This window comes from Phallusia mammillata, chromosome 8, assembly GCF_965637545.1.
Source record: "Phallusia mammillata chromosome 8, kaPhaMamm4.hap1.1, whole genome shotgun sequence".
NCBI classification, from domain to species: domain Eukaryota; kingdom Metazoa; phylum Chordata; class Ascidiacea; order Phlebobranchia; family Ascidiidae; genus Phallusia; species Phallusia mammillata.
This window is the reverse complement of record NC_137259.1, coordinates 17,390,570-17,415,130: the sequence shown is the minus strand read 5'-3', so window position 1 is coordinate 17,415,130 and position 24,561 is coordinate 17,390,570. Positions and strand designations below refer to the sequence as shown.

General features: G+C 37.4%; 1 protein-coding gene and 5 long non-coding RNA genes across 6 annotated transcripts; 3 read left to right on the top strand and 3 right to left on the bottom strand.

Moving 5' to 3' along the window:
* Nucleotides 1–22: 22 nt before the first annotated feature.
* On the bottom strand, nt 23–1,593 carry LOC145203658 (uncharacterized). The gene is made up of 4 exons (XR_013853362.1): nt 663–1,593; nt 403–434; nt 239–304; nt 23–89 (listed from the first exon to the last, which is right to left on the bottom strand). It is a non-coding gene; the product is annotated as an uncharacterized LOC145203658 (long non-coding RNA).
* Nucleotides 1,594–2,657: 1,064 nt separating this feature from the next.
* Nucleotides 2,658–3,045, bottom strand: LOC145203661 (uncharacterized). The gene is made up of 3 exons (XR_013853367.1): nt 2,956–3,045; nt 2,783–2,814; nt 2,658–2,684 (listed from the first exon to the last, which is right to left on the bottom strand). It is a non-coding gene; the product is annotated as an uncharacterized LOC145203661 (long non-coding RNA).
* A 1,001-nt stretch (nt 3,046–4,046) lies between these two features.
* LOC145203656 (uncharacterized) lies at nt 4,047–6,267 on the top strand. The gene is made up of 3 exons (XR_013853360.1): nt 4,047–4,420; nt 4,657–5,819; nt 6,064–6,267. It is a non-coding gene; the product is annotated as an uncharacterized LOC145203656 (long non-coding RNA).
* On the bottom strand, nt 6,261–6,790 carry LOC145203654 (uncharacterized). Its single transcript, XR_013853359.1, has 3 exons — nt 6,663–6,790; nt 6,425–6,456; nt 6,261–6,326 (listed from the first exon to the last, which is right to left on the bottom strand). It is a non-coding gene; the product is annotated as an uncharacterized LOC145203654 (long non-coding RNA).
* A 440-nt stretch (nt 6,791–7,230) lies between these two features.
* Nucleotides 7,231–11,526, top strand: LOC145203657 (uncharacterized). The gene is made up of 3 exons (XR_013853361.1): nt 7,231–7,296; nt 10,384–10,495; nt 10,833–11,526. It is a non-coding gene; the product is annotated as an uncharacterized LOC145203657 (long non-coding RNA).
* Nucleotides 11,527–13,225: 1,699 nt separating this feature from the next.
* LOC145203888 (uncharacterized) lies at nt 13,226–24,119 on the top strand. Its single transcript, XM_080076246.1, has 12 exons — nt 13,226–13,309; nt 14,038–14,193; nt 15,339–15,454; nt 16,141–16,241; nt 16,849–17,019; nt 17,668–17,852; nt 18,343–18,500; nt 19,191–19,541; nt 20,107–21,052; nt 21,746–21,852; nt 22,568–22,737; nt 23,392–24,119. The coding sequence occupies exons 1-12, from the start codon at nt 13,252–13,254 to the stop codon at nt 23,480–23,482; spliced, it is 2,610 nt and encodes an 869-aa protein (XP_079932372.1). The 5' UTR covers nt 13,226–13,251; the 3' UTR covers nt 23,483–24,119.
* The last annotated feature ends 442 nt before the right edge of the window (nt 24,120–24,561 follow it).

The following is a 24,561-nucleotide window of genomic DNA, read 5'->3' as shown; positions in this document are numbered from 1 at the left end:
AATATCAAGCAACGAAACCGAGTACACTTTTTTTATTTTCAGCACTGACAAAGTCGGAGAGATTGGCCGATTTCTTCTCAGGGCCGAGTCTGAAAAACAACAAAAAACATTTTTCAACTTTATATTTTCGTTGATGCTGTTAGAAAATTTGTTGATGGCAAACAAATCGAATCACGAATTCAAAAACGACACTTAAAAGTAAATTTATTATGAAAGGTAATAATGTTAAAAACACTACCTCAGATTTATTTTTGGTCTTTTTTGCTGTCCCAAGGCCCTTTTGGTTCCGGCAAGTCCAAAGCATCTAGAAAGTTTAAGCATTATTCGTTTTGTTATAGGTTTTGTGTCGCGTTGTTTCACATTTTGTGTAACAGTGTTTTCTAGTTTGTCTATGTAGCTTACCGAATTCGTCTTCCATTCTCAGAAGCTTGTTTCTGTAAATTATAAGTAAATACAAGTTAAAGTTCCTATGCTTGCCAAAATAAAACTGATTTAAAGTTGTTTGAAACCTGATTTAAAGGTTATTTGGGTTTGATCTCGTTAATTTAATTGATTTACTTTTGCCAGAAATACCGTAATCGTAATCAACGACTAAACGGTTGCTTAATACCAATTTGACAAAAAAAGATTTAAAAGCGCAAAAAGTTGATTCTAAAACTTACGAAACATCGGCAGCATCGTTGCTTAATTGCTTAAAAGTCAAGTCTCCGAAATGACGAAATCGTCTCCTCGCCCCTCCAAAGCTAAGCAACACAGCAAAAAGCAGAACCACAAATACAAGTTTGTTCATGACTCCTGTCCAAAGTTTAACGACAACCACCAACTGAAACGAAGTATGGTTTGTTGAAGCCACGTATGTTGCATGTTATAGAGCTGCTTCGGAAGTCTCGAGTTTCGTGGAGGAGGAAAATTTACAAATATTTTGCAATATTTTCAGCTGATGATGGTAGTGGGAGCGAGAGTGGATTTTCCTTTGTGGTTGGAGGAGATAGATTTGGAAAACGTCTGTTTCCCCAACTAATGATAGCTATATTGTTTCAGGCGCGTGAATGAAAAGAGTTGAAAACTTCGCTTCGTACGTCTGTTTCCATTGTCACTACTAACGTCTCTTTTCTCTCTTTTACACTTAGAATGATTCGAACCCACGTCAGGAGTCTTTCCGGGACTCGTGCTCTACCATATGAGCTACACCGGCTCAGTGGTGAACCCGCCAAAAGTTATATCACAATCACCGTTGCCTGTCTTGTATTCTACACTTGTCAGCTTCGTTTTCAGGCCTGCTTGCAAGTTCGTTTCTTCCAGTACGTTTTACCCGGTCAGCGTTCACTAAACACTCGCGTTAGGGTTTTGATAGCAATGTAAAACACCTAGGGGATCGTAACAACAATTAGGATTTGTCGTGCATTCGCTCTGTGTTTCGCATGTGATCCCAACTTCGTTGGTGGATTTGGGCAACCCAGCTGGCCATCTGCAAAAACACTAAACAACGACAAATGTCACGGACAAGTCAAAAAATTAATGTTTGCATAGTCTGACTTGCCAACTGCAAACATGCTGCAAGCTGGCTACCACCCACACCCAGAAAATTGTCCTTTTTGACAAAAAATACTAATCAAGCCACAAAAAATGAAAGCGCTAGGTGGCGGCATCAGTACTATTGTTTAATAAAAATCTGCTGTTGATTAGTTTTAACGCGCAATGAAGCATCGGTAGAATTTATATTTTGCGACCTAAGCAGTTTCAAATGTGCTGTGATTATAGGTGAGTGTTTAATTCTGACTTATGGCGTAATTTTATTTATGGTTTGTACATATGGCATGCTTAATTTTCCTACAGTGCTTGCAGCGATTGTTTTATCGTCTTGGAACTGTAAATACTTGTTTACCTGCGTCACAAAATAGTTGGTGAGTGGGTCATTGGCTTTTTGTTCATTGGCATATTTCAATGTGCTTCGTTTTCTTGTACAGAAAAACGCTTCCGTCTTTGATCCTATTTCGCAACTGCTTGCACTGATTGTGTGCGACGTTGTGGTTGTTGCCGCTGTTGTCTCTGTGGGTTATTACACGAGATTCGGGAATTGTGAATTAAGCGGAAAAGGCGGGGCGTGTTTTAATGTGACAAACCCCTTCGTGAGGCTCAGCCTTGCAGGTCGGCCGTTCCGAGTCTACAGTATTTACCAAGGTAAGCGACCCTAGTTCTCGCATATTTTACTTATTAAAACCCTATTTTGCCTAGAGCTAAATTCTACAGGCTTTAACAATTAAAAGTCCGTATTCCAAGTTTGTTAGGCAGCTGTCCAAAGAGCAACATTTGTTGAGAATCAAACTGAAAAAGTCAGTTAATACAAACTCTTGTAGCTGTGGCATTTTCTGACACAAAAATATCAAGCAACGAAACCGAGTACAGTTTTTTTATTTTCAGCACTGACAAAATCGGAGAGATTGGCCGATTTCTTCTCAGGGCCGAGTCTGAAAAACAACAAAAAACATTTTTCAACTTTATATTTTCGTTGATGCTGTTAGAAAATTTGTTGATGGCAAACAAATCGAATCACGAATTCAAAAACGACACTTAAAAGTAAACTTATTATGAAAGGTAATGATGTTTAAAAACACTACCTCAGATTTATTTTTGGTCTTTTTTGCTGTCCCTAGGTCCTTTTTGTTCCGGCAAGTCCAAAGCATCTAGAAAGTTTAAGCGTTATTCGTTTTGTTATAGGTTTTGTGTCACGTTTTTTCACATTTTGTGTAACAGTGTTTTCTAGTTTGTCTAGTTAGCTTACCGAATTCGTCTTCCATTCTCAGAAGCTTGTTTCTGCAAATTATAAGTAAGTACAAGTTAAAGTATTACTTTTGCCAGAAATACCATAATCGTAATCAACGACTTAAAGGTTGCTTAATACCATTTTGAAAAAAAAAAGAATTAAAAGCGCAGAAAGTTGATTCTAAAACTTACGAAAAATCGGCAGCATCGTTGTCTAATTGCTTAAAAGCTAAGTCTCCTGTACGACCCCGTCGTCGTCTCCTCGCCCCTCCAAAGCTAAGCAACACAGCTAAAAGCAGAACCACAAATACAAGTTTGTTCATGACTCCTGTCCAAAGTTTAACGACAACCACCAACTGAAACGAAGTATTGTTTGTTGAAGCCACGTATGTTGCATGTTATAGAGCTGCTGCGGAAGTCTCGAGTTTCGTGGAGGAGGAAAATTTACAAATATTTTGCAATATTTTCAGCTGATGATGGTAGTGGGAGCGAGAGTGGATTTTCCTTTGTGGTTGGAGGAGATAGATTTGGAAAACGTCTGTTTCCCCAACTAATGATAGCTATATTGTTTCAGGCGCGTGAATGAAAAGAGTTGAAAACTTCGCTTCGTACGTCTGTTTCCATTGTCACTACTAACGTCTCTTTTCTCTCTTTTACACTTAGAATGATTCGAACCCACGTCAGGAGTCTTTCCGGGACTCGTGCTCTACCATATGAGCTAAACCGGCTCAGTGGTGAACCCGCCAAAAGTTATATCACAATCACCGTTGCCTGTCTTATGTGCTACACTTGTCAGCTTCGTTTTCAGGCCTGCTTGACACTCGCGTTAGGGTTTTGATAGCAATGTAAAACTCCTAGGGGATCGTAACAACAATTAGGATTTGTCGTGCATTCGCTCTGTGTTTCGCATGTGATCCCAGCTTCGTTGGTGGATTTGGGCAACCCAGCTGGCCATCTGCAAAAACACTAAACAACGACAAATGTCACGGACAAGTCAAAAAATTAATGTTTGCATAGTCTGACTTGCCAACTGCAAACATGCTGCAAGCTGGCTGCCACCCACACCCAGAAAATTGTCCTTTTTGACAAACAATACTAATCAAGCCACAAAAAATGAAAGCGCTAGGTGGCGGCATCAGTACTATTGTTTTATAAAAATCTGCTGTTGATTAGTTTTAACGCGCAATGAAGCATCGGTAGAATTTATATTTTGCGACCTAAGCAGTTTCAAATGTCCTGTGATTATAGGTGAGTGTTTAATTCTGACTTATGGGGTAATTTTATTTATGGTTTGTATATATGACATGCTTAATTTTCCTACAGTGCTTGCAGCGATTGTTTTATCGTCTTGGAACTGTAAATACTTGTTTACCTGCGTCGCAAAATAGTTGGTGAGTGGGTCATTGGCATTTTTGTGCGTTGACATATGTGCTTCGTTTTCTTGTTTAGAAAACCGTTTCCGTCTTTGAATCTATTTCGCAACTGATTGTGATCGACGTTGTGGTTGTTGCCCCTGTTGTCGCTGTGGGTTATTACAACAAGGTTTAGGAAGTGCAATTTAAGCGAAAAAAGGGTAGGGTGTGTTTTAACGTGACAAATCCCTTTGTGAAGCTCGAGCCTTGGTCGGCCGTTATCACAGTCTACAGTACTTAACAAGGTAAGCGGCCCTAGTTCTCGCATATTTTATTATTAAAACCCTGTTTTGCCTAGAGATAAATTATACGGACTTTAACAATTAAAAGACCGTACGGGAAGTTTGTTGGGGAGCTGTCTAAAGAGCCACATATGTATAGAATCAAACTGAAAAAGTCAGTTAAAACTAACTCCTGTAGCTGTGACATTTTCTTACACAAAAAATCAAGCAACGAAGTGAAGTATTTTTTTTATTTTCAGGACTGACAAAATTGGAGAGATTGGCCGATTTCTTCTTGGAGCCGAGTTTGAAAAACAACAAAAAACATCTTTCGGCTTGATATTTTCCGTAATGTTGTAAAACTGAATTAGAAAATTTGTTGATGGCAAACAAAATGAATCAAAAATAAGACACTTAAGAGTAAATTTATTATGAAAGGTGATAATTTAAGGCGATTATTTTTTGACTTGTCAAAAAAAGTCAAAATTTTGTCAAATTTTTTGGAATAGGTCAAAAATTGTCAAAATTGTTTACAAAGTCAAAATTGTTTACAAAATTAAAATTGTTTGCAAACTGCATTGTTGTGGTGTAGTAGAGGTTGCACTGTCCGTGAACTTTTCATTTTACACCTTGTAGCCTACTTTATACTGATGTAATTGGCCCATTGCCTACTTATTGTGAATCATAAACCATCAAGTAAGTGAAATAATTAGGTTGATAAGGGGTGATGCTCAACACACCTCAAAACGTGCAAAATTTTGGTAGGTCCCAAGTCATTTTACGGTAGCTGCAGGTTAGGTGCAGCTCTTGCTTCGGTTTTGCTTTAGATACTTCATGTATTTTTCGTTTAGACAAATGTATTGAATAATTTTCGTTGTGTCTTAGCTGCAGTTTTTTGGCAGTGAGTTTCAATTAGCTCGTTTCCCTTTTCAGAATAGGTTTGAGCGAAAATAGGGCTATAAATAAATAATTTGGTGCTGAATGATTTATTCATTTTTTTTTATTTCTTAACCGAGCGTTTAATTCCGGCTTTCGTCTTAATTGATGGTTTGTACATGTAGTTCATGCTTAATATCCCTACAGTGCTTGCAGCGATTGTTTTATTTTCTTGCAACTGTGAATACTTGTTTACCTGCGTCGCAAAATAGTTGGTGTGTGGGTCATTGGCTTTTTGTTCATTGGCATATTTCAATGTGCTTCGTTTTCTTGTACAGAAAAACGCTTCCGTCTTTGATCCTATTTCGTAACTGCTTGTATTGATTATGTGCTATACGTTGTGGTTGTTGTCGCTGTGGGTTATTACACGAGATTCGGGAAGTGTGATTTAAGCGGAAAAAGCGGGGCGTGTTTTAACGTGACAAACCCCTTCGTGAGGCTCAAAGCCTTGCAGGTCGGCCGTTCCGAGTCTACAGTATTTACCAAGGTAAGCGACCCTATATAGTTCTCGCATATTTTACTTATTAAAACCCTACTTTGCCTAGAGGTAAATTCTACAGGCTTTAACAATTGAAAGTCCGTATTCCAAGTTTGTTAGGCAGCTGTCCAAAGAGCAACATTTGTTGAGAATCAAACTGAAAAAGTCAGTTAATACAAACTCTTGTAGCTGTGGCATTTTCTGACACAAAAATATCAAGCAACGAAACCGAGTACAGTTTTTTTATTTTCAGCACTGACAAAGTCGGAGAGATTGGCCGATTTCTTCTCAGGGCCGAGTCTGAAAAACAACAAAAAACATTTTTCAACTTTATATTTTCGTTGATGCTGTTAGAAAATTTGTTGATGGCAAACAAATCGAATCACGAATTCAAAAACGACACTTAAAAGTAAATTTATTATGAAACGTAATAATGTTTAAAAACACTACCTCAGATTTATTTTTGGTCTTTTTTGCTGTCCCAAGGCCCTTTTGGTTCCGGCAAGTCCAAAGCATCTAGAAAGTTTAAGCATTATTCGTTTTGTTATAGGTTTTGTGTCACGTTGTTTCACATTTTGTGTAACACTGTTTTCTAGTTTGTCTATGTAGCTTACCGAATTCGTCTTCCATTCTCAGAAGCTTGTTACTGTAAATTATAAGTAAGTACAAGTTAAAGTTCCTATGCTTGCCAAAATAAAACTGATTTAAAGGGTATTTGGGTTTGATCTCGTTAATTTAATTGATTTACTTTTGCCAGAAATACCGTAATCCTAATCAACGACTAAACGGTTGCTTAATACCAATTTGACAAAAAAAGATTTAAAAACGCAAAAAGTTGATTCTAAAACTTACGAAACATCGGCAGCATCGTTGCTTAATTGCTTAAAAGTCAAGTCTCCGAAATGACGAAATCGTCTCCTCGCCCTTTCAAAGTTAAGCAACACAGCAAAAAGCAGAACCACAAATACAAGATTGTTCATGACTCCTGTCCAAACTTTAACGACAACCACCAACTGAAACGAAGTATGGTTTGTTGAAGCCACGTATGTTGCATGTTATAGAGCTGCTGCGGAAGTCTCGAGTTTCGTGGGAGGAGGAAAATTTACAAATATTTTGCAATATTTTCAGCTGATGATGGTAGTGGGAGCGAGAGTGGATTTTCCTTTGTGGTTGGAGGAGATAGATTTGGAAAACGTCTGTTTCCCCAACTAATGATAGCTATATTGTTTCAGGCGCGTGAATGAAAAGAGTTGAAAACTTCGCTTCGTACGTCTGTTTCCATTGTCACTACCAACGTCTCTTTTCTCTCTTTTACTCTTAGAATGATTCGAACCCACAGCTGAAGTCTTTCCGGACCATATGAGCTACACAGTCTTAGTGATGAACCCGCCGAAAGGTGAATCACAATCACCGTTGTCTTCGTTATATGCTGCACTTGTCAGCTTCGTATGAAAGGGATCACCAGTTTGATCATCGATCAGCTAAGGTAAACATACACACTTGGGATCGGCCCTGAAGCGTTCTCATGCAGGCTAGCAATCACGACACACTCATATATTAATCATAACACGCCCATTGAAGGTGTTGTACCCAATCAAGCCGGCCTCTCAGGCATTCTCATATGGCAGGGCACAGGCTAGAAAAATGAACGCTTTACGGCTGATCCCAATACGGGTTTCTATTTTTTGGTTTCGACCCCAATGTTTGGCCTTGCTAACAAGTTCGTTTCTCTCAGTATCGCCTCCGCAAGTTGTGATCATCACTTTGTTGGTGGATTTGGGCAGCCCGAGTGGGCGTCTGCAAAAACACAAAACATCGAATTATCCTAGGGTGCGGGAATAAAAACAGGTGCTTGAAAATTACTCAAAATTAGTGTTTAAATGATCTGACTTGCCCACTGCAAAAATGCTGCAGGCTACCACCAAAACACACAGAAAAATTGTCCTTTTAGACAAAAATCGAAAGCGCTAGGTGGCGGTAGTACTTTTTCATGAAAATCGCCTGACCCATATACAGACATAAAAAACCCTCATCGGGATTCGTCCCCGGGAGAGTCCTGGGTTCGAACCCCGTGAAAAAAAAAAAAAAAAAAAAAAATAAAAATAAAAAAATTAATTTAAACGCGGGGCAGGAACTTGGCCGAACGGTCTGGCGCGCCTGACCCACATACAGACATAAAAACACCTGATCGGGATTCGTCCCCGGGAGAGTCCTGGGTTCGAACCCCGTGAAAAAAAAAGATTAATTTAAACGCGCAATGAGGGATCAGTGGAGTTAATATTTTCAGACCTAAACAGGTTCAAATCTTAAAAAAATTCCAACCTTTTTATTTGTCAGTCTATTATATCGTGCACCGCATTCCAATGCTGGTTATTAGGGATTTGTTGTCAGTTCGTGCTTCAACATTACGATAAGTGAACTAGAAATCAGGATGTATGTTTTATTGATAACCTACCAACTCTATGTAAAAGAATCTTGTCGGTACAAAACCTTTCATTATATTAGGGCCATGTTGAAAGATACTTTGCAATAATATGCATGAACGCAATATTCTACATCTAAATAACGGCCAGTTTGTATTGACTGCCTTGAAGCAATCGGTACCGTGAAAAACTTTGCTAAATTCTGTATCAAAAGCAAGGTGGTACGAGACTCCGTAACTGGGACCCGAACCCGAAAGTACAAGCCCTAAACCCGGCCTAGGTCTAATTTTTTTTGAAAAGTCAAGATTAGTGCCGAAGTTAAAATTATTACATTACTGCCAAATATAATGTCATGCCTAAGTCGAGCCAATTATTTTTTTCAACATAGGCCCGAACCCTACCCAAATTCCCGGCCAAAATACAACTGTGATTAAATGATAACTTACTTTGTGCATATTTTGTTAATTGTACAGCAAGTGATGAAATAACGTTTAATTTTGCAAACCACGTCATTTGCCGGGGGCAATGTGAAATATTAAACCTGTATTTACGAGAATATTCCATTTCAGTACCTTTTTATTGAACTGGCGAAACGTATAGGCTATAGGTCAAATAGCAAATATCACATACATTAAAACAAAACTGTTTCTTTAGACCTACCCTTGTGATGGGCATCACCAATAACTTATTCAAATAGAATCGTTATAAAGGTTACCTGTTAAGAAACTCTACTTCTAACAGAAAAAAAGATAAATATTTATCGTATTATTGAAGTTTAGCCTCAACTAGTTGGAAATTACCAACTAATTGACCACATCTTGTCTTTAGTGTCACTTAAATGCCGTTATTTTAACATTTTTGTTTGCGCTACTTAATTCACGTAATTGGCCAAACTGTTATAGCCAACCAGGATGTATTTAGGAACACTGCTAAGTCCATGAGTATAAATAGAATCAATTTTTTTGCGGCTTTTGGTGTTAACTCGCGTTTGTCAGTACCTGTTCCGTATTCGACGATTATTCATCACCTATATGATGTCATTACCGTGATTATATCTTATACTGGGGCACGATAGTAGGGTGTGGTGCAGTAATTGCCTTGATAATGTTTCATAATGCAAAGTGTCGAGAACAATTGTCGTTTATTACGAAATAACGCCCGTTTATGATAAGGCGTGTTTGTTTTAAATAAGTGTATAGCACCCTTTATAATCAACTAAATTCAAAGTATCTCTACATTTTTCGGAAATTACGTAACAATCATTATTGAACAATTACGTTTGTGACGAACTAACAAATTGATTTTAAAATAACCATAAGGTAACTATATTGATCTCAAAAAGTTTTACCGGACATAAAAAAACGTTGACAGTTCAAACTGTTGCCGAACGTTTTTTTTAATAATACCCAAAGAAGTCAAAATATGTAATATTTTTAAGTATTTATTGGTTGTCTAAAAAAGAAACCTCCAGTTTATATCCCTAAAAAAGATTGTTCCTATTTTTACTTGTTTCTTATCGAACTAACTCCTAAAATAGAACAAAACTCCGTATCGAAAGCTATACCGACAAATTTTTGCGCAATATTTTGCCTGCTTTTTGCCCTAAGGTGTTGTTTTACATAAATGAAGCCTCAAGCAGTTTTGCGAAAAGTCCGTCATCAGGTGCTTATTTTAAAAATGTTTTTTTCCGGTTTAACAATAGAGCACAATCTAAATCTGATTTCTTTCAATACTATCAGAAAATGTTTGATTTTTTTGTTATCAGAAATGTTTGATTTTTGCTTTTGTATTTGCTACATTTTTAAATCCATCATTTTTTAAATTCCGGTTTCAGGATAACATTAACCATGTTAATGCAAATGGGAATTTTTTTGAAACATTTTGTCAAGAGCAGTTTTTACCAGCCAAGTCATTTTTTTATCATTTATTAAATCTTTGATAGATTCGCTTTAAATTGGTCACAGCGTTTAGTGGTTCATTTTGGTCAACAGCTAAATTTGTAACATAATATTTATGCTTGGGGCTAAAACATTAAACGATAAACTGGCTGGTAATGACGAACGAACTAATATGACTTGATAGTCCCTAATTTTAAAACTTTACTATCACAAAATGATGGTTAAAATGGTGATGACACGTATTTACAACAGGTGTGCGCTACCGTTTCATTGCTGAAGGCCGCATTGTAGTTCCAGAAGATTATATCAATCCACCGCCGTCAATGCATGTGCTTTGACAAGTACAACTACCTGGCCCATTGATGTAAGTGGGGCCTTAATACGGTCACAATCTCTTTTTTGATGTAAAAGTCTAAATTAGGCCCGAAGTTTTGGTAAAATAGCGGCACAAATGCGACTAAGCGTGAAGTCAGGCCCGAATCAAGCACATTTTTTCAAAGTTAAACCAAAAACCCAGGCCAAACTTACAAATCTATTGTGCTTTGGTTAAAAAAAACACAGTAAAACGGAACATTTAATTGTACAATAAAACAGATTTAAATTAAACCATGTTTACACCACTATTGCAGAAACATAATTTGTGTGTACTCGACACTTGCCCACAAAAGTATGCAACAAACACAAACATTTCTGTTATACAGTTGTCACCGCACCTTCCGTAAGACACACAGAACTACCACGCCCACATTTGTGATGTCACAGCCACGCCCTTAAACCTGACGTTGATGCAACAAACATGTTTTTTCGGGCACTGATCTGCATGCGTTTGACGATTCCCAGTAACCTTGACGTCACGATGAAAGATTTGCTGCCGGGGGCCACATCTGACTTTGGCTGGTGCCGGTTGTCGCTTGTGACTCCCCTTTTCGTTTTTGTCCAAAGCCTTTGTAAACTTCCGAGACAGCTCGATGACTTCATAAATTGCCCGCGGGCGTGTGTATCGCATGGTAAACGCAATTGTGTATTTGCGGAGTACTGTGTGGGATTCAAATTTTTTGTCCTCCGGTTCTATCGCAAAATTCAAATTTTTCAGCTGGTTCTGTTATAAAAAGTCCATTGACAGTAACCAGTAATGCTAACCGGTTCGCTGATCTCACAAAATTTCGTGAGACGGTTCTATAGAACCCGTGAGAACCGGCGGAATCAACTGTATACAGGCATTGGGAACTTTGTTGCTCATTTATTGAATGAACTGTTATACTTACGTCTTCATTAGAAATTCCAGACATTTTTAGTCTGGATTTTGGTGGCATTTTCGGCTATAGCTTATTTTTTAATCCGCGATTTATATGTTCGAATGTAGAACTTATTAATTATTAAATAACTCTGAAACGATACGGTCGTATTACCTAATAAAAGTCCCATTTGTACACAGGAGCCTAAAAATCATGATACTAACTTGAAAAATACTGATTCAAAATAGGTCTTGCGATAGTCCATATCTTCTGCGAAAACATAATTGTTTTCAACGACGAACCGAGCACAACATAGTAACCAACCAGAACTAGAAGTGATTTATTCCTGTCACGGCAATCACGACCATTTTCCCCGGATCAAAATCGAACCAAAATAGCCGAAAACTTGCAGATAAAGCGAAATAAGCCTCACCTTAATTGCAGACGTACGCCAACCGGTAATTTTCGGACAGGAAAACACCTTGTGATAGCCTTGAGTGATTCTCCTTAAGCCAAAAGGCATGCAGTCACGTACAAAGATGTGTGCTTTTTACGCTCTGACCCCGTGCGAGAATAAGTTCAAAATTTGCATTATTCGTTTTATCCTGGTGGTTTTCCTGATAGGCTAAAAAAAATATAATATTTTGTTGAATATATTGATGAAAAAAATTTTGTTGAATATATTGATGAAAAAAATTTTGTTGAATATATTGATGAAAAAAATTTTGTTGAATATATTGATGAAAAAAATTTTGTTGAATATATTGATGAAAAAAATGTTGTTGAATATATTGACACATAATACACAAATTTCCGTTTTAACAACGAAATGAGAGCGGAATAATTCATATCAAGGCAAAAAAAAAATTAAAAAAATACTTTTCAAAAAGTATTTATCCAGACGTATGAATACTGTAATACAAAAACTTTTTTCTAATTTTTACGTTTTTAGATAGTTTCAACATAAATTTGTCTTTTTGGGTAATACTATGCATAGAGCCTTGCATTGTTTACGACTGTTCTTAGAAACAACTTTTTAACTTGGCAAAAAGTGATTGTTTTGTGTATATTTTTTGTCAACTCCTTGTTAATTTAAAATACTTTTGAGCCAAACCTGTAAATGCATGCTATGACAAACACGAATCGGTATTAATTACAAAATGAGCGAATCTATTCATAATCTGTTTTGACTTTCAACTTTGCTCATGTTGGCGGCTTGTACCACCGCGAACCAGTCGAAAAGTATTTTTTCTCCGCAGCAAAAAAGTTCCCGGAGAGAAGTAACCTTATATAAGAGACGCGCCAAAGTTGAAGTAGTGGTAGAACCGAAATACCTGCAGATTGAACGATGTAAATGATGACAGGTTTATGTGTTGTATCTGCATGTTTAGACTTGTAAAATGCATTTTAGTGGTTTTTGTAGTTGTTTGTAAAAGTTTCTACAAATGAATTAATTGGTTCGCTAAGACATTGGTATAGAAATTCAGAATAATAAATTTGCGAAGCCAAGTTTTGTTTTCTTTAAACTATAGTTATAACTCTTATGATACGTCTTAAATTTGAAGTTTAAACCCCAAGTTTTCTAAAAGTAATTTGCGTTAAAAAGTAACGTGACATTTTTTTGTTTTATCCGTCATAAAACAATTATTATTCATTAAATGTTTGCACGTTTGAGCATAAAAACAATTAAATTGTCACATTACATGAGCAATTAAAATCAGAAGGATATATTTGTTTCAAAACTAGGCCACAAAAAGAACTTTATAAACTTTTATATTCTGCCCAAACTTGATGACAATTAAAAAACTATCGGTTAAGTCTTTAATTTGAATGTTTATGTTACATAACCTTACTTAACCTATCACTCGTGTCGTTTCAGGGCAAAATGGTTAGGACAATTTCGCTGTGTGCTTTGGTGGTAGCCTGCAGCATTTTTGCAGTAGGTAAGTCAGATCATTTACACACCAATCAAATCGTCAGAACATTGTTTGTCGCCGCAGTTTTTAAGATGGGCCCTTCGGCGTTAAACTGCCACGAGTATTTTTTCATTTAAAATTTGCGACACTCATCATATTAAAAGCAGTTTTTAGGAGTAAAACTTTTGTCAAGTTTGTTGCCGAAATTGAAAACTTAAAATGCCAATATTATTGCTTCTTCAATTAAACTGAGTACCATAGCCTGGCTATACTTGCCCATACAACCAATGTTAGTATCTTGACTGATAAGATGTTTCATCAAATGCAGTTTTCAAAAAGTAAAAGTTTGTCAATATGTTGCATAAATTACAAACGTAAAACCTAAGTTGTAGTGGGGTTTAGCTTTTAGCAACTGTTACTCCCAAATAACCATACTGTCGTGTTTTTTGCCTGCTTTCTAATGCGGCCAATGCAGTGGTGGAATTCAAATTCTTTGTCAGCCAGTTCTATCACAAAAGTCATGCTTTTCAGTCGGTTCTGTTACAAAACGTCCATTGACAGTAACCATTAATAATAACCAGGTCGCTGATCTAATAAAATTTCGTGAGGCGGTTCTGTAGAACCGGTGCGAACCGGCTGAATCTCACAACTGGGCCAATGTATTGTCCACCAACTGCACTGATGTAACCTTACCGATCAAAACAGCGTACAATACCTGCATGCTCCTAACTTATCCCAATGCTTTCAAAATACAGACGCCCAAGTTGGTTGCCCGAATCCGGCCCCTATCAGGTCAAAACGCGCAACATGTGGTAACGTCCAAAATCCAACACAATCCGAATGTGTGAGCGTCTCAAATTGTTGCTGGGATTCTTCTGCAACTCCAAACTGTTATCAGAATCCGAACCCAAGTGAGTTGTTTGTTACTGTTGGAAATAATTTAACGCGTTTTTTGAACCTGTGCGTTTAATGCTTTGCCCAACGAAAACTAACCCAAGCTGTGTTAAGGTGTTCGTTGTTTGATGAAATGTTAATGATAAGTTGTTTATTTATTTTTTGCCTACTTACGTTTGAGAGCGTGTTCTTATTTGAACGTTAAGTTAAACAAAAAAATACAATGTTTGTTACAAAAAAGATTTTTCAAATTCTAAAATATAACAACATATATTTAGACCAGGGGTGTCCAACACGTGGCACGCGTGCCAAAAGTGGCACGCAGAGCATTTAAAAATGGCACGCGAGCTTTTGCACATTCAGAGAGTAAACATTTGTCAAGCAATTAAATTTATTTCTATTGATTCTTCTTGGCCTTTATTCTAACCTCTGTAAAGATTACCAGTGGTTAATCTACTAATTAAATTGTTCGTTTTTGAGAAATTTAAAGCCTCCTTGCCATAGACGTAGAGCTTCAAAAAAATGCCAGGGGTGCGACTTTTGATCAATGGCGCCGATACCTTCTGTGTTTTAGCCTGTAGTTTCTGTCACATTATATTGTAAATAGTCACTTGATACATTTCTTTGTGTGGTTGGGGTGTTTGCTGTGCGTCCAATAACGTATGCACATACCGAAAGGACGATTTGCCGAATCAGTCATTTTAACAACGATTTAGTTTTTAAAGAACTTGTTACGCAGGAAATAAAAGTAAAACCAATTCACGTTTCAAATATAGCTGACCGAAACTTAGGTCATCTTGAATCAAGTTTGGGCCGTTGCAGTGCTTTGCAAACGGACATTGAACACGGCTTACGAATCGGTAATCCAAACGTACATAACAACATCTAAAAGCTCTATTGGCCAAATATTCGGATTGAGCCCGTGCCGTTAAGACGTTTAAGACATGGTTTGGAAAAAGTACCAAAGGCTGGCACGCGAGTATATTTTGAAACCAAAATTGGCACGGCGGTGTGTTCGAGTTGGACACCCCTGTTTCTTAAGCCACATTTTGAAATCTTGAATACCAAATTGTCAGTAATTTTGTCTAACGAAACTGGTATTTAAACTTTAAACTTCATGGACTTTTGGTTTGCGTTTTTCATTACATGATGCTTGTTACAGGTAATATTGCAAGTATTGTAGCAAGTGCAGAAAGCGGTTTGCCGTCCATCACAAAACCTGCTGACATTGAACCAGTTGTTGCAGAAGCAAGAAAACTCGGCGGAGTAGTCGATGAAGTAAGTATATGCGTGCTTTGTAAGACAGAAAAAAATTTGTTAAAAAGAACTTTTTTGAAGCATTGGGAACAAAATAAAAAGAAACATACTTTCTATTTTTTAAAAGAAGATAAGTAGCGAAAAGAGCACTGGCGCAAGACAAAGTAAGACAGGACCGGGGTAAAAAAAGCTTTCTATCGCACAAATACGCCCGAACATTTTTTTTGCTTTTAGCCAGTGCTCTTTGCGCCACCAAACGCCACTTTTTAATAGTTTGCTCAAATGAATTATTTTTATTTCACAGTAGTAGATTTTTCTTCAGGTTTTATTTTATATTTAGGCTGATTGGATACTAGTTTTAAGTATACCACAGCATAACGTACGAAACATAAATGTTTTCTCATGATAATAAAATGAGTACGTTTTGTTCTACATCTTTGGCAATTTGGTTTTTATTAAAGCTACTGTTTAAGTCCGTTTCTTGTGTAATTTATCTCAGGACAAATTTTAACAAACAAAAATCGAAAATTTTTAGTCTCTGTGCTTTTGTCTATTATTGAAATAGAAACAAGTTACTTGTTTTGAAGAGCGAATAACATTTTACTGATGCTTTGTTAAGGACATGCAGGCAAATTCATAAAATGTTTTGTGGAATACCAAGTAAAATAAGATTGTGTAATAATGCTTACAACGCTTGTCTGTTGCAGTCTACGGCAAACACGGTTACTGGAAGGGCGCTTAATTATCAAACTGTTGCTCTGCTTATCGACTTTCCAACTTGTCCAGTCGAGACTCCAGTTTGCCACAGGTAAGTTGAGTGTGATTATTACTTAAAAAATATTTGAATACCGACACTGGCCAATATGTCGCAACATTAGGCAAAGAAATTGTTCCACGGTTTTTACCGTATGTATATGAAGGTCATAGATTCTGGGTGAAGTATTTTAAGTGTTTCACCAAAATTTAAATAAATTTAAGCTAACTTCTGTCAATTTAACAATTAAGTTTAACACTAGCACCACTGACAACTGCTTTTCAAACCCAGTATCCTACATTTGCAATTTTTAACCTTTTCTTTAAAGTTTAAATAATAATTAAAAAAATCATTCTAAAACTGAAGATTTTTGCAATGTTCAACCTTTTATTTGAAGTTACATTTCCTAATCAGAATCATTAATAAATTTATTTGAATAAAAGCCACTGACGATGCCCACATTGGTGAAATATATTTCGTTTAGCACTATTTATCGAAAAGTTCTGATTAGAAAGCACTCTCGTTAATGATAACAGAAAATCCACATAAAACACAGTATTTTTGCGATTTCTAACATAACCTTACCATACAAACCTAACCCCTCTTTTGCGAAGGATTAGAAAATCCAAAACTAAATCGATAATCGTTTTTTCCCTTTCAGAACTCCATGCGGGGTCAACTATCCAGATGCTGAAGTGAATCCGCTAAGTTGCTTCAGAGATCCACGTTGTTGCTTCGACAAACAACTTTTCTTGCATAAAGCTGCTTTCGGTGCTGGTTATCTTGGTGGAGCTCCAGTTTGCTATTATGGACCCACATCGCGTACTTATGTGTAAGTGAGGACAAAAAGCCTTGTTGCTATTATTCTCCTAATTTGTTTCACAAGTCTAGACATACACGCAAACTTTTTGGGTACACTGAGGACCACTGTGAGCAACATTAGATGTGCACGCTGTGACCACACACCAGTTTATGCACAGCGTAAATTTTTAAGTGTCTGCACATTCACACAAGCTCCCTGGGTACACTGAGGGCCACTTTGAGCAACATTAGATGTACACGCTGTGGCCACACACCAGTTTGTGCACACTGTAGATTTTAATGTGTCTGGGTATACACATAAGCTCAACGAGTACACTGAGGACTACTGTGAGCAACATTAGATGTACACACTGTGGCCACACACCAGTATTTTGTTGCAATAGTTGAGTTTATTTCGCTTGGTGAAAGAACACATAGCGACACAATTGCACTAAAACAATCACCAAGCCGGAAATAGCTGCGCAACATTAAAACGTTATGAAGCGCAAAACAGTAAAGGGCACAGTTGGTGGATGATACCAAAACGCGCTGTAGCTACACCGTATTTAGACTCATAAAAGACCAATAGGGGGAATTTAGTACACCACTACAATTCGGCCTAAATATGAGGTCTCCAGGTTTTTGTGGCTTTCATAACACTTGTTTCTTATGTTTCTAGATCGTTTGCCTACTCCATTTCAGCTTCGTCCCCCGGCGGTTGGAATCCTTTCTTCCAACAAATTGTGGTTGATGTTTTCGAAAATGTACTTGACACAGCTTTCAACTTCAATCAAACGCTTTTGTGTCGCATCACAAACGCATTTAACATTCCACTTTTCCGAAACCCGAAATGCGGCTGGGAAGGTACAACAACCAAGTATTTTTTAAATATAAGTAAACTCAAGTATAGCTAAAACGTAAGAATTCAAAACAGTTTTTACTTTTTTAACAACTTTGTTAACTTTAAAAATTTCACTCGTAACGTTTAATCTACTTCCCCAAAAAACTGTGCTCTTTACGCCCTCTATTAGAATTAAGCAAACTTTTCTGATTTGACTTCGTACGTTTATAGCTCAACCAGTGTTTCAACTTAACGTTTTAATGGTACCTAGTTATCACTAATAAAACAGTATTTTCAAATTTACACTTGTTGCACCTAATTGTTACCTAAAACTTAATAAATAAACAGTTTTTTTATTGACGACAAATTCCTCTAAACATTGTTTTCTTTCGTTTCAGCACAAAACTGTAATCCTACTTTTTTTACACTTATTTTAATTGTGTTGATATACCTGATAAAGTCGGGCAAAAACTTTGAAAAAGGGCCAGGGATTAACATGTAAACTGCTTACAGGTATCACCAAACTGCAATGCTCGTTAAAGGGTTGCTGTTACAACTCTGATGATAATGAGTGTGTCTACCCCAGGACAGACCTTCCATACTCGTATAATGGAGTCGACCTCTACCCAGAGTTAAACACCGACAGAATAGAAGAAACACAATGTGCTGCTGTAAGTTATGCTCTGTTTGTTTATTTGTTTGTACTTTTGTTTCTTGGTGGTAGTGTTTTGTGGTCATTGGAGAACAGTTTGTTTTTTGAGGAGCACATTTAAGATCTTGCTAAAACTATCACTCTTGTTTTTCCATCCAAAGATATTTAAAACGAGAGACAAACAATTAACGTCTGATTTTTGATTTTTTAAACACAAGTCTTAAATTCGCAACTTTAAACTAAAACGTCATTTTTTGTCTTGTTCAATCGAATTTTGTTTTTTTTGGGGGGGGAAGCTTGCTTAATTTTGATGTAGTTACTATAGCTCTTTTAGTTGAAAACAAATTATCTTATTTGAAATAGTTAGACACACGTATACCCACATAGGAGGAAGACAATTAACCTTCAAATCAGTAAGATGTTATACAGATTAGCTGGGTGGTAAACAAATAATTGAAATATTTTAAGTATCTTTGGTTAAACATGTACATGTTCTATTTTAAAATCACCTAAAAATTATTTCCTCTCAATGATTTCACTCCGAAAAGTGTTATTGGCATTTGAACCTCAAACCATGCGAGTGAAGTAAAAGCGTTTCTGTCGACATCAGTGTATGGCTGTTGTTTCATGCAAGCCAATAAGTCCTAAGTTTAAATCTGAGGCATAGCTAGATATCTTAGATATGAACCTTTGATTTTTTTGCCTACAGTTCAATGACTTTTCCTTCAATCCGAACATCTACCGTCGTCTGCCCTGCAAATGTCCAACGGATTCTGACACAGTTTCAAGCGTCCTTTTAAACTGTCCCAGCGGAAGATGCTGTCCAAATTATTTGGCTCTTGTCCCACAACTGGCCGACTTGTCTGCAGCAACAAGTGGGGTGACTCCAACATTTTCTAGTCTCTTTCCATTCCTTATCGGCGGCGGAGGCGGTCTTTCCGGGGTGGCTTATTCCCAGTTCTATTGTCCGTACTTGTACTTTCCAATTCCTGGTCTCACTCCGCTTTTCAGTTCGGTTGAGAACTGCTGCAAACAACACGCGTGCTACCATAAGAAACGAGTAAGTTTTACAATGGTTTAGATTTTAGAACATTGGCAAGTCCAAGTCAATATTAAGCCGTTTGATATATTCCGAAGTGTAGTTTTTGCTAAATGCCATGAGACTAAGTACAAATATCTGCCAAAAGGTAATTCCTACATCTACTGTGCTTTACGAAGTTTAATTTTTGTTTTGGCTTCAATTTACTGAAATTGATTAGACCCACAAACGATATAATAGAACCACTCTCAACATAGCTAACACTTAACAAGGCCCATGTTATGGACTTTCGCAGTGAAGTGAAAAGCGTACCTATATAACAAAATACAGCAAACCTCGGTAAAATGGATTCGGTTAATCCGGATCTTCGCCTAGTTCGGATAAAACTCGAGGTACAAATGATTTGTAATGTGGTAAAGGTGAACTAATCGACATCGGTTAATCCGAATCTCCCTGTAACCCGGACGAAATTTGGGTCCAAACGGTTCAGAATAACTGCGGTTTACTGTATGTCACTTTTGTGTCCAATATTCTATGCTATTGTTTCAGCCTTGCATAAAACATTTACCCTGATTATTTTTGACAGCTTATTGCACCTTGGGGTCCATGGAGCAGATGCAGCTCGGTGTGTGGACCAGGATTGTCCAGACGTACTCGTATTTGCAACTCTCCTGTAGGTTGCCCCGGCGCTACGACTGATTCTCGGCCTTGTGACTCTGGCCCTTGTGCTCAGTGGTCGCAATGGTCACAATTTGGTCCTTGTTCGTACACTTGCGGCACTTTAGGGGTCAGTATTCGTACCAGGAGATGTTCGGGTTTTAACTGTCCAGGTTTAGGACAAGAACAGAGGCCATGCAACCGTTTTACGTGTGCGTCCTGGAGGCCATGGCAACCGTGGTCGATATGTTCACGTCCGTGTGGCTCGCTTGGTCTGAGGTCCAGAAGGCGATTTTGCTATACAACCAACAATCAACAGAGCAATCAATGTCCAGGCTCGTCGACCCAAACTGACCAATGCAACCGGTTCCCGTGCGGTACCTGGAGTGGTTGGCAGTTCACCTCAGACTGCACGGGTCTTTGCGGAACGTCTGGTACTCGTAACCGGGAGAGGCAGTGTCAACGAAATGGCCAGGCCGGCGGTACTGGATGCCCTGGTTCTAGTACATCTACGGTGTCTTGTCAGAATCCACAATGCAACTGGGGCGCCTGGGGTGCATGGAACACATGCTCTCAATCTTGCACACGTCAAAGGTCTCGTGTCTGCCTTGGAGGAGGTCAATGCCCCCCACCTACTCCAACACAAAACGAACCTTGCTTTGATGGAGGCTGTCTCCAGGACCCGGTGCCGGATGCAATAAGCTGGGGAGATTGGTCAGGCTGGTCAGGTTGTAATTTACAGTGCAATGGTCAGCGCTCACGAATGCGTAGATGTCTTTACAACGGCCAGACTAACTCTATAGTGCAAAACCAGGCTTGCATTTGTCTGTTCGGCTCAAACTATTTGGAACAAGAGCAATGCAACCAGGGGCAATGTAAGTGATCTATTAACCACTTTGTTTGTAGATTTGTTATAAGTTGTGGTAGAGGTTACAAAATCTTTTTTGTAACGATAAGTATGAAATAAATGTCATATGGCAGCATGGGCGCCGCCACGTAGGGGCAAGAGGGGGCACTTACCCCCCCCCCCCCCCCCCCCCTTGGAATTTCAGTGTACCTCAATTTAACATATTTAGCAGCAAACCTAATTAAATTGGCAGCGCGGGGATTTGTGACGTCGTTCAATGCTTTAACTTTTAGGCAACTCAATTGTAAAGTACACGATTTATGGCTTCATATGTAGCAAATTCTTGATGCGGTAAAGTATCAGCCAAAATTTGCCCCCTCTTGCAAAATTTTCTGCCGGCGCCCATGTATGGCAGTACAACTGAAATTTTGAATTGGGCGTAGTACAAATTTGAGTTCGACAGTCCTGTTAAGCATTGGAATGCAGTGATCTGTGCTTCGAAAACCCTGTCTATGGTGGAATTCGAATCCACGACTTATGCCTATCCAGTTGATTTGACGAAGTTTTCCATGACCTGTAGTAGCCTTTGAAAATTAAAAAAAAAAGTTTTTTTTTTTGAACAATTTTTCTCAGCTTATACACTATGCAGTGACATAGCGTTATTGATCACATTATTTGCGTTTTCAAAACAAAAATTCAAACATTTTCCCGTTGATTTCAGGTGGCGCAACTTGGTCTGCATACAACCAGTGGTCGATCTGCACACGGTCTTGTGGACCTGGAGGGACCCGCTCAAGGCAAAGAACTTGCCGAATCGGATCACAAACGGTAAGCCTTACAGGACACGCAAAATTGTATCCACTTTTTGTGTTCCTATAGTCGCAATATTTCTTATTTAACTTACTTTAGAGTATGTTAATTGAGTTGAGTTGAGTTGAGTTGAGTTTATTTCGCTTGGTGAAAAAAAGCATAGCGACACAATTGCACTAAAAACAATCACCAAGCCGGAAATTAGATAAACTCGTCATTGCCTAAAAGCAATGGATCATAATTATTTGATTTAGCAAAGAACAACTTTAAACTCATGCTTAGGGCTTGTTGGTAAAATGCCAGTGTGTAAGACAACACTAAAACTTTATTTTAAAATTATTCCATACCAAAAGCAGTTTTGTCCATCATATTCAGGTGTAAAAACTTATAAACAACTTTTTCCTTTGCCCTCAAAGTGTGTCCCAAGATAGTTTCCTAATAACAATGTAAGAATATAGTGTGATGTAAAGGCTACAAACAATTTTAACAACGGGACTAGACTAGATCAGTGGTGGAATTCAATTTTTTTGTCACCCGGTTCTATCTCAAAAGTCATATTTTTCAGTCTGTTCTGTTGCAAAAAGTCCATTGACAGTAACCAGTATTGCTAACCGGTTCGCTGATCTCATAAAATTTCGTGATGCAAACCGGCTGAATCCCACCACTGGACTAAATCCTTTGGATGGTAATTTATCGCTGGTTTACAGATCCTTCAAGCTTGTTTTGTTCGCAGGTTGACTCCAGTAGTTGTCCTGGTTCAGACTCGATCAGTGAATCTTGCTTTGTCAAAAATTGCCCCGTGCCAAATGACCAGAATTGGACTCAATGGGGTAGCTGGGGGGAATGCCCTAAACCCTGTCGTTCCCCTGGTGACCGACAAGCACCTCAGAGACTTCGAGTCAGGTGTGTGAATTCTAGGGAACATATTTACTAGTTTTTTTATCAGTTTTTTACCAGTTTGAAGCAAAAATGAGAATAACTGTAAAGAAATTGTGATTTTCCCGTCAGAAATTAAATAATTTTAATTTTTTACGCACACAATTCACGTTTTTGAATAATTTAAGCAAAAAAATCGGAGCCAGTATTTCAAAGACCTGATGATGACAATAGCACTTGTCGAAACGTAGTCATGTTTTTCACATAAATACTGGCTCTGATATTTTTGCTTGAATATTTGTTGGTTTAAGCAACTAGTGTTAAATATTTTGTTTGTTACATTTACTCAAAGCTAAAAACAGCCTTTTCACCCAACTTACTGTGAAAAAAAGAGAGACAAAATAAAAACGTAATCCAAAATTGAAACTTTTAAATGGGCAATCGTTTTCTTTCTGGTAAAGTGTTTATTAAATTAAGTATAAATCTTAGAAAACCGGGCATGGTAGAGCCTAATTGCTTATAGTAGTCAAATATACAACCAAGGTTATATGTTAGGGCCTATATCTTTTTTTTATAAGCGCAAAGATTGTGCGATCGAGGTGCAGAATTTAATTCTATTTATATTGTTAACAAACTTGATCCAAGAGTTATATTTTGAAAACATATTTTCTATATTTCTAGATGCCCTGGTGCTTTTGATGCGAATTGTACTCATGATAGAATTGACATTGAAAGACAAGACTGCAATAACTATCCATGTCCGTCAGGTTGATTAACATTTCGGGATGAATGACTTTTCTTACCAATTCCAAGATGTCAAACCTTTAAAAAACCTGTTAATAGTTGATCTTTGGGTGTTAGATATATCAAAAAAAACTAACAATATGCATTTGGGCTTTTGTTTTAGCCTGCCGTTGTAGTTACATTGCGCCGTACATTAAAAGTATAACTTAGTGGTTGTACAATGGTTATTAAGCCATGTGGTGTGTGGTTTCTAACAGTTGTTTTGATGGGCCAATGTATTAAAACGAAACATTTAAAAGTTCAAAACATGATTTTTCGACATAAACTGGGGTCAATGATAATTTAAAACCGTTAACAATAAACGTAATGATAATAAAAACAGCCAAAAAATGCAATTGATTTCTATGTTTTTTTATTATTCATCTGTCTATGATTCTATTTGAATACGGCGAGAATATAAGTTGAAAGTGTTCAGCAACCTATACTGGCGGTTCCAAGTATCAATTAGCACCTATTACCTGCAATAATTAGTAGAGGGGTTTTATTAATCGTAGTATTCAGTTTCTATCGCGTAGTTTGTGAAATTTGTTGCTACATGTTATCGTGCTTTTATGCTTTCAATAATCTTTTGCGCTGTTTTTCTTAATAAACCTCTTTGCATCTTTTCATTGAGTCAAATATTTTAAAATAGAATTTTCGTTTATAGAAATAACTTTCTTTTAAAGATTAAAGTTCAAACTATGCAGACGGCAATGTTTAAAACAATGTTACAATATTAGCTATTAAAACTCGACCTCCAGATTAAACATCGACTTTTTGCACATGACACAATTTAAGAGGTTTTTTTAAAGAAGCTAAACGTGCTCAAGCCAGTTTAGACTGGAATATTTCGACAAATATAGGAATAAAAACAGATTTTATTTTTCTTTAGCGATTTGGTTTCAAAAACCCGTTTTTTTTGAAAAAAAAGGGGGGACGAGTCCAATAGGTTCTGAAACTAAAACGGCTATTCGATTATTAATAGTTTTATTATTATAATGCAGTCAAACTTTTTCCTGTTCATATTTTTCCCCTAAATTGTTTATACTTTCTGCTTGAGCTAACACG